General features: G+C 44.9%; 1 protein-coding gene across 2 annotated transcripts in view; it reads right to left on the reverse strand.

Moving 5' to 3' along the window:
- Positions 1-11,031, reverse strand: part of EEA1 (early endosome antigen 1) — a 75,370-nt gene extending 64,339 nt beyond the window's left edge. For both annotated transcript variants that reach the window (XM_086610918.1, XM_086610917.1), the window contains exons 1-2: positions 11,008-11,031; positions 1,871-1,963 (exon numbers count right to left, since the gene is read on the reverse strand). In XM_086610918.1, coding sequence (XP_086467044.1) covers positions 1,871-1,963; positions 11,008-11,031 — 117 coding nt within the window. The remainder of the gene's footprint in view (positions 1-1,870; positions 1,964-11,007) is intronic.
- Between the last annotated feature and the right edge of the window lie 2,294 nt (positions 11,032-13,325).

The raw sequence follows: 13,325 nt of genomic DNA on the forward strand, positions 1-13,325 counted from the left end.
AAAACAGACTTTCACCTCTTCTTGAGCAAGGAACAGTTTGAATTTGGACTTCCTCACCCCTTTTGTTTCATACTACAATTCTCAAAACTCAGTATTGATTTCAACCAAGCTTGAGGAGGTAGTAAACACAAATATCTACACAGATTTTATAATTATTCTCCATTTGAATCTTGCAGCAATATGAATTAGAAAATCTAACCAAGAAACTGGAGTGAAAATAAGTCAACTGGATTTCTGACTTCACGTAATACTAGCGAATCAGGTGGGAATGTAATGATAAAACGAAGAGTAAATATTCTGCAAAGCCTGGCTAGAGTGCTCCTGGAAAGAAGTTCTCAGGGAGACAACACCTCAGGCCAGCTGCACAGGAAAAGGAAGACCAAGAGAAAGGCTCAAGTTGTGTGCTGTGACGTGTGAATCTTGGAGAATAAGAAGCTACCACCAGCTTAGGAGTTCAGTTTCAAACAGATGTTGAAATTACACGCTAAGGAGAACACCTCGCTTGTAACCAATGCAACAGATGGTGGAATTACTGACGACTAAACTTTTTCACGTTATACAGTATCAACTAAAAGGGACATGGCAGCCTTTAGTCTGACTCGGTCTCGACTCAGTAGCAACAAAAGCCAATGGTGCAACAGTGTGGGCACACCACCACTTTGAAAGCTCGTCCTATGTCAAGAAAATAGTATTGAAGTACCTTGGGACACTCAACAAGCTGTACAGTGAGTGATATTGCACTCCCGTTAACAGAATTGTGCAATTTTAGCCAACTTTAGAAAGAAGCAATTATCTCATTGCACATTTTTATGCTTTAATTAACTACAAAAGTAATAAGATTTTAGTCTGCAATTTAAGAATATTTAATTGCTTCAGGGACGGTGTAAACATGCACAGAAAACAGATTTGGACTCACAAATGCATGACATGTATAACATGCAGCAAAACATTAAGGAATGTCTGATTATACTGACTGTAACAAGGCTTCAAGAAATAAGAAATAAGCAGATGCACAGATGGAAAGCAATCAGGATTTTAAAGTGCACAATGAAAGTTTCTCTTATCAGAGCAGACATAGGAGTATTTAAATAATCATACACTTTATTCAGTGTTAGAAAGAGCACTTTGGTCCCTTTAAGGCTGTAATAGGAGCAATTAACATTGCACTGCATTTGTATGCTAAACTTGAAACATTTTCAAGATAGGTAATCAGGCTACATTAGCACAAACTAGCTTCAACAGCCAGTGAAGTCAGTTTCCATTTTTCAGTGTTAATATCTGACAACACTGTAAATCCAAAGACATTGTAATATGGGACTGAAGCAAAAATAATAACTTATTCTGCTGGTTAAGTATGGCATACAGGACACAAAAAAATAGATAGGATTTACAAGTGGTAGATTTATACACCAACACCAAGCAAAAACCAACACGGCTGGTATTTCACAAGGAAGAGGAGGTCTCCAGTATACATTATAGCTTAGCAGAAGCAAGGTGAAAAGGGAGCACAAGTGGGATAAAATGTTAAGCCTCATTTTTCAGAACTCTCATAAAAGATTTATTAACGAGGAGTCTTAAGCTTATGTCTCATTGCTTTTAATTTTAATAATTCATCTCTAGGATTATAGGAAAGATTATTTGTGACCATTTAGATAAATAAGCCTAAAAATAGAGTTACATATAAATATGGCCTAGCCTTCCTTTATTTATTTAAATAAAAAACAATTCTTAGAACATGACACTTCTGAGTACTTATTTAGTACAGCTGTTACTTAGGTAGGGCATCAAAAGTTACTCCCAACAGCCTCATGAATCAGAGAAACAGCAACCCAAGATTTAAGACTTCAGTCCCATGTACAGTGTGCAGTACCTCAGAGGAGCCTTCGTTATTCACGTCCACGGCATTTCCTGGTGTGGCAGATGAATCCGAATCTGAGCTCTGAGACCCACCTCTACCCGGAGTCTGAAATAGAGAGGAGGAAAGAAGAATGAGTGTCTACAGACTGTATTAAATAAAGCATGGTACGTATCCTTTGCAAAGGCCTCTCTTCTACTTACTGGAATATGGAAGTATTTTCCCTCCACAAAAGCAATCAAGTGAACAAGCTGACAAGCAATTACATAATTTTCAGTGCACCATTTCAACAAAAGCTTTTATCCAAGACTCTTCATGCTTCAAAGAACAAGCAGACACCAGAAGCGAGGGCCAGGGTTTTAAACCACTTCTTCTCATGAACGCTCAACACAAAACAAAGAATTAGGCTAAACTCTGCCCTTTTATCACTCACACTGATGTTAAATTAGGTCTCTATATCCAATTGGAAAAGACTAAAAATTACAATCTAAACAGTTTCAGAAGTAGTAAACTGGTATTATGCTACTTTCTTGATAGCTTGCCTAGAATCTGAAGAAGCCTTTAAATATTTGAAAGACAGAAAACTAAGGAGTGAGGACCCTGCTGATACAATAAGCACACAAGTAGGTACACTGCCTAGATTTGGAACAAAAATAAAAATCAAGCCTGTGGTAAATACATTAATCAGTAAGACAACCTATAAAAATTAACGCCTTTGATGAATATGTTGAAAATCAACAGTATTGACTTGAAACTACAGATTTAGATCAAAATAAGCAAACAAATTTGAAATACTACACGCTTCAAAATCTGGATAGATGGATCACAGTTTATAATCCTTATTAACTGTAACTTTTATTTAAATTTGATTTAACTACTCTTACTCATCTCCAGAACGCCACTGCTTGACCGATGGCAGAGTTAGCATTCTCAAAGCAAACATCAGTAAAGAAATTATATTAATACTGATATGTAATCCTAGTTTCAACAAAAAATAAAAGTTAATTATCCAATTCCATGATGACAATTGCAAATGGGATGAAGTAATGCTACTGCTGTATTTTAGCCCATCTGGAAATAGTTGTAATGTTATAAAGGATTCTCTAATCTAATATAGGGGGATTAAAGGTACAGAATTTTAACTATATAGATAGAAATCCACAGAGAGAGGGACAGAAGAAGATAAATAGTTTTAGTTTCAAGATTTTTGAGACACCAAGATCTAACCTGTTTTAGAATTTTGTTGCTCAAGTATAGCCTCTTTTTTTTTTCAGACAAATCAGCTGTACAACCTTTTATAAGACATCTGCAGCACGTATGCTTTTCCATACTTTGAAAATTAAGTACATTTTCCTGCTTCGTTTTGATAGAATGTTGTATTTCATAAAGATAACATCTTTTTATTACTAATCAAATAAAAAAATATTTAAATAAAAGGTCAAGTTTACTGATTAAGGACTCAATTCCCAGTTCAATTTTAGAGAGGCTCCAGAGATCAGTCAAAGGGAAGTGAGGAGGAGTGAAGCAGCAAGCTATTGGGGCTGGCAACAGTAAGCGAAGGAGAGGATCATCTCTCCTCATTCCTGTCTTCTCTGGAGTCATCAGTTAAGTGATCGACATACGATGGTTTTCCTACTCCGGTGTCTTTTTTATTTTAGCTGGTTTATGTTTCTAAAGAAAATAAGAACACAATATAGTTTCCTTCCAGTACAGCATATAAAAGCAATAGATGAGGTGACACAAGCTCTCCAAGTAAATAATAGGAGAGGCAAAAAGGGTGTAAGCAGAGAATATGATGCACATACAAACCATGTCTAAACGAAGCCATTAGTACTTCTCCTCCAGTTCACTGATACAGACAGTAAACAGGGCACATCCCAGCATGGGCGACGGGTGCATGCTCATCAAGTTTTCATACCATACCAAACTGGGAGGACCATGCGATACGCTCCAGGGCACGGCTGCCGTTCAGAAGGACCTAGGTGGGCTGGAGGAACGGGCCAACGGGAACCTCATGCAATTCACCAGGGACAAAAGCAGAGTCCTGTGCCTGAGAAGGAAAACCCCTGGCAGCAACACAGGCCTCTCTGCTGAAAAGGACCCAGGGCTCGTGTCAGACAGCAAGTCGAACAGGAGCCAGCAGTGTGTCCTGGCAGCAGAGAGGGCCACCGGCACCCTGAGTTGTATTAACAGGAGCTCAGCCAACTGACCAAAAAAAGCGATCATCCCCACTGGCCAGCACTCGTCAGACCACGTCAACGTACTGCATCCAGTTTTGGCTCTTCCAGTCCAGGCAGTACATTGATAAACCAGAGCGAGTTCAGGCCAGCAAGGCAGCTGGGGCTGGAGCACCTGCCCTGTGGGAAGAGGGTGAGGGAACTGGGCTGGCTCAGCCCCGAGCAGAGACAGCTTTGGGAGAACCTAACAGCAGCCCTACGAACACCTATGAGGAGGTCATCAAAGAGAGGAACTCAGGCTGCTCCCAGCGGTGCATAGCAGGAGGACAAGACAAAAAAAAAAAAAAGAAAAAAATAGAGGTTCCCACTGGATGCAAGGAAAAGCTTCTCCAGCGTGATGCGAGACCTGAACTGGTCCTGCTCACAGCAGGAGCTCAGACTAGAGAGCTCCTGAGCTCCCGTCCCGCTCAAATTGTTCCGTGATCTCTGAAGCACTGCCCTGCAGAAACACACGTCCTGCAGAAAAGCTCCGAAACACAAGTTTAGTAACTCCATTAATGAAGATGTGGACCATGTGCATTGACAGTCAGAGGAATAATATCTAAAACAATTGGTAGCCAAGTTTCTCAGTAAGACAATTTAGAACATCGCATCTAATGTTATGAACAGTTTTCTTCAGTTTATACATTTCAGAAGTTCCTTTCCATGAAAGCCATAAACCGCAATCATGCAACCCAGAGATTAGGCTTGCTTACGAATCCTTTTTGTGCAAGAACAAAGAACCCAAAGAAGATGTATATATACATATGTCTACGCAAAGGAAGATGAAGAAGTCAGGTGTCAAAGTTTTCTTCTGTCAAGGAGCTGAACTTTCATGATACAAGAATCAACTTCTTATTGAGAGAAATTTTTTAAAAGGCTCTAAAAATCTGAACATGATAGAAAGACTTTTGTATGGCAGTTAGCTACGGTGGCTGTTCTGTTCTAGAAGGCCTAAGAACTTAGACTCTTATCTGTTCCAGCATCTACATCCGCAAGTAGAAATGGGATGTTTTGAACTGGAGAAAGTGTCACGTTCATGGATATGCACTTCTTTACTAATGCTTTACAAGAAATAGAAACCTTTTGTTCCACTCTTCAGATCCAAAAACTGAAGAACATGCCTTCACGTAGCCTTAGACAGAAAGACACAAGAGCAAAGGGAGAACCTGAACAAAACTCGATAGCCTGGGCAATGGCAACAAGGGATGGTCCGACCGTCTTTTTAGGCAGGCAGCATATACCTCCACTTCTGCAATACCTGAGTGCCTGCTTTCAGCACACCTAATGAATCATTTCAACCCAAAACCAACAATCTTCTGTGACAACACAGTATTTTCCTCACCTTTTAGCATAACTTCTTATACAACGCTACAGTGCATTGTTAATCGCCCATCACATTTCACTCCAGAGTCGACTGCATTTCACAATAAGATTTGCATATTAAGTTCTGCTAGTTCCAGCACTACAAATTGGAGATCATTAGAACCTCCAGGATGAAAGCGCTTCTATTAAAAGTACAGTCTTATTACTACATGGTTGATTAAAATATTTGCTTTATGAAACACTTCAGACATGCTATAATCACACTAAAAGGCATCGCATGACATGTCTTATTACATGCAATATACAAGACAGAAATTATTAAACAGTACCTGGTAAAATCCTTTTAACCTTTCAAAAAAACAATGTGCTCTCTTTTAAAAAGAAAGTATCATTCCAAGCTAGATTTGGAAAGCTTAGTACAAACGGGTGGCATTTTCTGGTGAGTAGCATGCACAAGGAAGAAGGGTGGGAAGGAAAGAGGTCATTACATATCTTTCAAGATCAGGAGAAACACCCCATAGCATCCATTTGCAAAGTGATACAGACTAGCAAAAAAATTTAATCCAATTTTGGAAGGATGTTATGGAAACAGAGACCCATAAAGGCAATTATCTTTCAAAGGCTGTAAAACAATTTAAACATCCTTCACCAGCCAAATAGAGATTAGGAATATTTTTAAATTGATCATTGCATGATCAAATAGGTTCACACACATGTTTAAGCAAGGCTGCCAGACCACCATTATATCACATTCCATTAAAAAAAAAAAAAAAAAGGAACACATTGAACAACTCAGACTTTGTGAACTAAGGAAAGGCTCAGAATCATAGAATCATAGAATGGTTAGGGTTGGAAGGGATCTCAAAGATCATCTAGTTCCAATCCCCCTGCCATGGGCAGAGAAATCCTCCACTACACCAGGTTGCCCAAAGCTTCATCCAACCTGGCCTTGAACACTTCCAGGGATGGGGCATCCACAACTTCTCTGGGCAACCTGTTCCAGTGCCTCACCACCCTCAATGTAAAGAATTTCTTCCTTATATCTAATCGAAATCTGCCCACTTTCAGTTTAAATCCATTGCTCCTTGTCCTATCACTACATGCCCTTGTAAAAAGTCCCTCTCCAGCTTTCCTGTAGGCCCCCTTTAGGTACTGGAAAGCTGCTATAAGATCACCCCGGAGCCTCCTCTTCTCCAAGCTGAACAGCCCCAACTCTCTCAGCCTGTCTTCATAGCAGAGGTGCTCCAGCCCTCTGATCATCTTCGTGGCCCTCCTCTGGACTCACTCCAGAATGATGCTCTTGTTTTCAGTTGGACTATATAAGGCAACAAAAGGACTTATGAACCTCATAGGAAAAGTAAATCTTCACACAGGCTTCTGTATACTTATTTTTACAAAATTAACATTTGACCCTTCAAGGCATACCTGGAGTTGAAAGACTGAAGCAAAATTACTCTCTCACCCAGCGTCTTTCTTTCCCAGTTGTCAGAGTTACATATGTTTACTTTGCAGAGAAGCATATGTTTCTACTACTAGCACTAGAGTTGTAGAAGTAATATGCTAAACGTCATAATTTTGTTCTCTGTGTTTTCTCAAAACTGTAAGCTAATATAAAGAAACATCATTAACAACAAAAAGGACGGAAACGATTGCAGCTTGTTTTCTGAAAAGGAACAGAAAATTATATAATTAATGAGTTGAGCTAATGCATTAAAATGACGGAGTATAAATATGGATCGCTACCGTGTCATTTTTGCACAGTCATTTATCTGTCTATAGCTATGCTCCATTCAGTTGTGATACTCTTTTCAGCAGTTTTAAATTCAGAATAAATCAAACCTTTGAAAAAATATGTTAAGCTTTGAAAAAGTCTGAACAAATATGGATTTATACAGTTTTCCCAGCACAGATTTAAATACTACAGAAGGGTACTATTGTCCAAACCTATTAAGGTCCTGAAGCAACACACAAGAGGCAAGAATGAGAAGATAAGAAGGCCAAAGCCCTTTTTATCAAACAACTCTCAGTGCTAGAAACAGAGTACAGTGCAACACAGAACAGTAATACTGTTTACTTCTAAAGAAATGTGACACTGTTTTATGACTCCGTAAAACGTAATGACTCCTGACTTCATAAGACATAAAACTTTTCTCTACCATCACACTATCAGTTCCACGCAAGCAGACCTTGTGCCCAGGAAGAGGCACGAGTGCTCCCTTCAACCCCACGGGGAGGGCACGGGCACAGCTGCAGTACAGCATCCATCTGAGCAGGTATGCTATCTAGTGAACCCTGCAATTATAAATGCAAAAAAAAAAAAAAATTATAGGTAAGGCATGAGACGCAATGCATCCCAGACACAGAAATATCTCTGCTCCTGAGCCTGGAGTAAGAGAAATGTGACCGTACTACCCAAGCTACCGAAATGCCTGCAAAGCCCTGTTCTCCACCGAGACCCCAAGATCTCAAGACCAAGAACTGAAGCACTGTTAGAAGCAGAGTAATAGGATCTGACCACCCAAACACAGCACAATCACTAACAGTTGTAGTCAGCCAGTTAAACACAAAGAATGAAGACAAAAACTAATGTAAACAGTAGTCACACCGGCCCTTCACTACACAACATGAGCAATAGGAAGAAGGCTCAGAAGAAGATCAAAGTAATCAGTTTTCCATCAGCTGAAAATAAATGCCACCTCCTTAAAAAAAAGTGTTTTTTTCTTTTTATTTTTTTAAGTTTTGGTATCTTGCAAACATAAGAAGTGAGCTCTGCTTTAACAGACCAGAGGCAACAGCCGCTGTCCCACTAGTAGCTAAACAACGGAGGGGACATAACGGCCACAAAGGGCCTTCAGACTTGAACATAATAAAGAAAAGACAAGTCTCTAAAGAGTATGCTGACAAAAATCGAAATATCTAGGCAGGAAAGTTGTGTCTCAGACATTCCACACAGATGTCTTTTGGGAAACATTACCTTTTTCTACATCTGCATGACAAGCAACGCATGAAACTGAAAGTGGCAAGAATGAATGAAAGGGGGCTTTACAGTGCAAATGTACAGAGCAGGTAGACCCAAGACTTCATACTGAAAACATGCGTAAAATTTAGAAACAGCTTGCAGGAAAGGACCTAGTTGAAGACAGCACAGAGTTACTAACTTCAAAAACTAAATGAGTGATGCTCAGTAGTAATGAGTACAATAATACTTTCTATTTTGAAAATATGCTGTTCAAAGTCACTGAGGACACTTTTAAAAACAGAAGTTACAACTGTTGAAGAAATAAAAAGGTGATCAGGAAACAGGAGCAGTGCAAAAAAGAAACGTCTGATGTTTTAAAACTTCAGGAATCAGAATTTCAAGTAAGTGGCTAAGACTATAAAAAATACCTGTGTAGCTTTTGTCTTTCTCCTTTGCAGCTTGCTGGTCAGCTGAGTTGCAAAAAAAAAAAGGGAATGTAATAAAGAACTCCTTTTTTTTTTTAAACACATTTTCATAACTCAAGTTATATCACCAAGAATGACTAACCATCCAGCTAGAAAAGATGGTATCACTTATAATCAAATAATAAACCCAACATGTATACAAGAAACTACGTTTCAGTGACTGGAAGATGAAGAGGTTTTGCCAGCTGCATTAACAATGCACCAGAAAAGGATCAAGAGGAGGTTCCGTGGCCTTCAAATTACTGCCTCAGTGATGTGGAAGATAGCAATATTTATGCTCTTTATGAAGAAATCTGACAGCAAGCTAAGGCTCACTATTAACATCAAAGTACATCAGAAGTCTTTTTCATGCCCTGCCAACTGCAGATTGAAAGTCAAAAGGTATGTATGAGGCTGTGCATACAATCAATACTTTCATAAGAAGCTTAAAGCCCTTTTAATAAGAGGCAGACTTTTAAAGCATAGTTATTTGCACCAATTAAAAGATGAACACCTTTAAAAATCCTGGCATTTCTCTATTTATTTTGGGGGCTGGAAGAAGTCTGTTTCGCCTTTGATGGCAATTAGCTCTGCTGTAATCCCGTAATTTTCGGGAGCCACTGGGGAATAGCTATTTGTTTAAACTTTTTAGAGAAGTTGGCCGTTTCTAACAAAAAAAAACCTTTTGCACCGACTTTAGACTTTTATAGGAAGTGTTTAGCTGAACGCTTGGGGGCAAATTTCCTTTGGCACCGTATCAAGCTTTTTCCTACACCACAGAAGCCTTCCTTGACGGCCTGTTATTTATCAGAACCAATAAACACCCAGTTAAACGCTGCCAATATTTAATTAGATCTGTACTAAGTTTCCCTGCTTGTTAGCAGGGCTTCCCATCAAAGTTCAGGAAGGAAGTTCTTCCCTGTAAACACGAAGCTCCAAATAGACCAAGAGTGATCTTCACCTGCTCAGTCAGGGTCTATGACCGAAAGACAATCTGAGGCATGCTTTACGCTGAAAAAGTTGGCGGTATGCATACCGACGTGCTTTCTTCCTCTCTGTTAACTCTCACTCTTGCAGCAGCGCTTCCTCGCATGGCATGTAAGAAAAGCATGCCAGCGTTTCCCATAACACACCCTTTCACAGAGGTGCTACGCAGACAGCACGCTTCGAAAGGAACACCAGATCAAACAACACCGAGGGCGGCTGGTTTCCCCTCTACCCGTGGGCGCCTTCTGCGCGACACCGACGCCGCTCTCTTGCGGCGCGGGATGCGGAGCGCGGCGGGATGCGGAGCGGTGCCTGCCCACCGCCGGCGTGACTCAACCCTTTTCGGTGCATCCTCCAGCCGAGCGCCGGCGATGAGGGGCTCCCCGAGCCCTGAGCCACGCCGGCACCTGCCCTTCCCCAGCACCTCCTCGACAGCTTCCACCCGAGCGCGCTGCGAGGCGGCCAGCACCGCCCCGGAGGTACGCGAGGATTTTGGAAGGCGAGAAGGGTTTCATAAATGAGTGTCACAACTCGGCTTCTCAAACCAGGCGGAGCTGCTGGAAAAGCCGGTTCCTAAGATGAAGGAGGCAGCCGGCCGGCGGCTGCCGGGCTGCCTTTCAGCGTTAGGAGCCTGTCTGCCTGCTGGCCCCCGGGGAAATAACCCCGGCTTCCCGCGGCGGCTCTGCCCACGCTCGGCTTCCCCTGAACCTGCCCTGAGCGCGGGCGGCCCACAGCCGCGGCGGGCGGAGGTGCCGCCGCGCTGCGGGAAGGAGCCGCGCTGGGGCAGAGCCGCCCCTCTCCACACGGCCAGGCCCCTCGCCGGGCCGCGGGGGCCCGCCCGCCGCCGGCACCCCCGCCCAGCCCGGGGGACGACGACGCCCCCCGCCGGGATGCGCCGCGGGGCCGTCCCGCCCCGCCCCGTCGGGGCTCGGGCCGTCTCCGGTGGCAGGCGAGGGGGCGGCGGCGGACAAGTTCGCGGCCGCTGCGGGCCTATCCCCCCTCCCCTGCGCCGCAGGACGGCCCGGGCCAGGCCGGCGGCTCCGGCCCCGCCGCGGGGAGCCCGGCCCCGAACCCGGCCGGCACCAGGAAGCAGCATCTTCCTGCCACGCCACGCCACGGCACGGCAAGGCACGGCAAGGCACGGCACAGCACGGCACGCCGCCCTCGCCGCCGCCGCCGGGGCGGGTCTCGCTGCCTTACCCGCTGCAGAATCCGCCTGAACATGGTGGCGGAGCCCGGATGCCGCCGGGCAGCCGCGGCCAGGCCGAGGGGGAAGCCGCGGGGCCCCGCTCAGCGCCGCCCCCGCCCCGCAGGAGCCCGGCGCGGCCCGCTCGCCCCGTGACAGCCGCCGCGGCCGGGGAGGCGGGGCAGCCGCCGCGCTGGGGCGGGACCGTGCCGCCCCGCCCCGAGGAGGGCCGGGACTGCTGCCGGCAGGCCGCGGGGAGAAGAAACGGGGGCGAGGGGGCGCGAGGTGCCCCGGCGGAGGGCGGCGGGCCGGCGAGGGCCGCCCGTCGGGACGGGGCGGCTGCGGCGGCGCGGGTGCGCGCGCCGATCTCCTCCCGGGGGCTCCTTGCCGCCGCGCCGGGCCCTGCGCCGCAGCGGTCGGTGCGCCGCCCGCTCTTTGCCTTCTCTCCCTGCCGCCCGGGAGACGTCGCGGCTGCTGCGGGCAGGGGCGGGGGAGAAGGGAGGACGGCGGTGTCTCCTCCCGGCCCTCGTCCCCTGCCCGCCCGGCCTGCAGCGCCCGCGGCCCGCTGGCCGGGAGGCGGCCGGGCGGGATCCCCGCGCCCCGGCGGCGCGGCCGGCGCCCCGCAGGGGCTGTCCCGGGCGCCTGGCGGCTGCGGGGCCCCCTCGCTGCCGTCGCTTATCTGCACTCGGGTCCCGGCCAGGGGAAGGAAACCAACCGTAGCTTGAACTTGCAGCCGAGGGCTCACTGTACGGGGCAAAGCGCAAACGCGGCTCCGTGTTTATTTTGTTAGTCATGCGGCATTGAAAGTACTGCGGAATGCACGTTAAAGGAGTCCTGTTGAAGCATATTTGTTTGGATAATTAGCTGGAAATGTAATTCTGAAGGAGCGGTTGCTTCCTTCGGGCCTTGACCTGAAAAGGCAACCTTGCGGCATGGCCCATCAGGTGTTCTCTAAGCACCAGAAAAGAACGTTTTGCTCATACACACTCAGGCAAACGCACACCTACTTTCAGACAGAAGCTGGCTCAAAAACATCAGTCCGACCAGAAAAGAATCTATATCTATAGCTGCTGAGGCAAAAACGCACGTGAGACGTAGCAGGAGAGTTGCTGGAATACCCGTAGCCTCTATAGTGCATAATTCAGCATGCTATAGTCTCCTTTTCTATTCTAAAGCTGCAACTTTTACATGTTGGATGCAAGACAAAGGGTCATGAGTAAATAATAAACCTGTTCAATGACTAATTGTGCCGAGTAGTGCAAATATCATAGCAGAGCACCAGTTGTGCTGCAAAGATTGAGCGCATTTTTCCACTCAGAGGTTGACATTTCTAAGCACTCTGAAATCCTCAGCGTGAGTTACGAGCACATGACCCGAAGGATTCGGCTTGCAGCAGCTTAAGGCTTGAGGCACGCTAGCGTTGCGTGTTTGAACTCAGTTTAGTCCAGCTACAGGCTCCAGTGTGTTTCATGCTAATGTAATTTATTCCAAAACTGGGGCAGGTTAAGAGAGCACGCTCAGCTGGTAATGACATCATCTGATGAGCAGTGATGTCTTTAGTCACATCCATTAGATCATTTTATTTATGTGTCCATAGTATGAAATGGCTTTGAAATTTGGCATACTGTATGGCAGTAATTAGATTTGTTTCTGTATTTTGTACATGGGATTAACGATGGGAATAGAATTTTCTCATATGGCTGTACAGTTTCCTAAAAACCTAGGCAGGTTGCAGACATTTGCTCTAAATCTAATCAAAATGGCTGCATATTTTAATATCCCACTCCCTTTACTACATATTTCAACAAGAGCAATCGACGGCCGAGATGATGTATTGCTGGAGTGCTCAATTTGCCATCCCCAGGTACGTTAAACAACCCATATTTGCAAAACATTTTTTACTCTCCCAGGTTGGTGATTCCCGAGTGCTCAGAGAAAGGTGATAGAACGTTGAAGACACTTGTTAAAAGTCTTACATCAGAGGAGGATTTTCTTAGGCAAGTCTTGCAAGGAAATGCATGATCCTTTATTTGTGTGGATGTTTGTGTGAACGTATGCATCTGTCTCCCTGTCCATCTGTCATTCCCTTGGTAACTTATGAATCCATCAGCCGATTTCAATCAAATACGACAGAGCCAGATAAGGCTCAAAGATGCTAAGTTCCTACAGATTTAAACAGGTGGCCAGGGAGAAGAGAGACACCCTATTGATTCCCACTTGTAAAGGAAAGACTGCAGTGTGACTGCCTTTACTAAATACTGAAGAATGCACGTAAGAATTCACTCTTGGGGCAGAGATGTAGGAAAAAAAGATGTCATCAGTCCCATTTCCA

This window comes from Tauraco erythrolophus, chromosome 4 (assembly GCF_009769465.1).
Source record: "Tauraco erythrolophus isolate bTauEry1 chromosome 4, bTauEry1.pri, whole genome shotgun sequence".
Taxonomy (NCBI): domain Eukaryota; kingdom Metazoa; phylum Chordata; class Aves; order Musophagiformes; family Musophagidae; genus Tauraco; species Tauraco erythrolophus.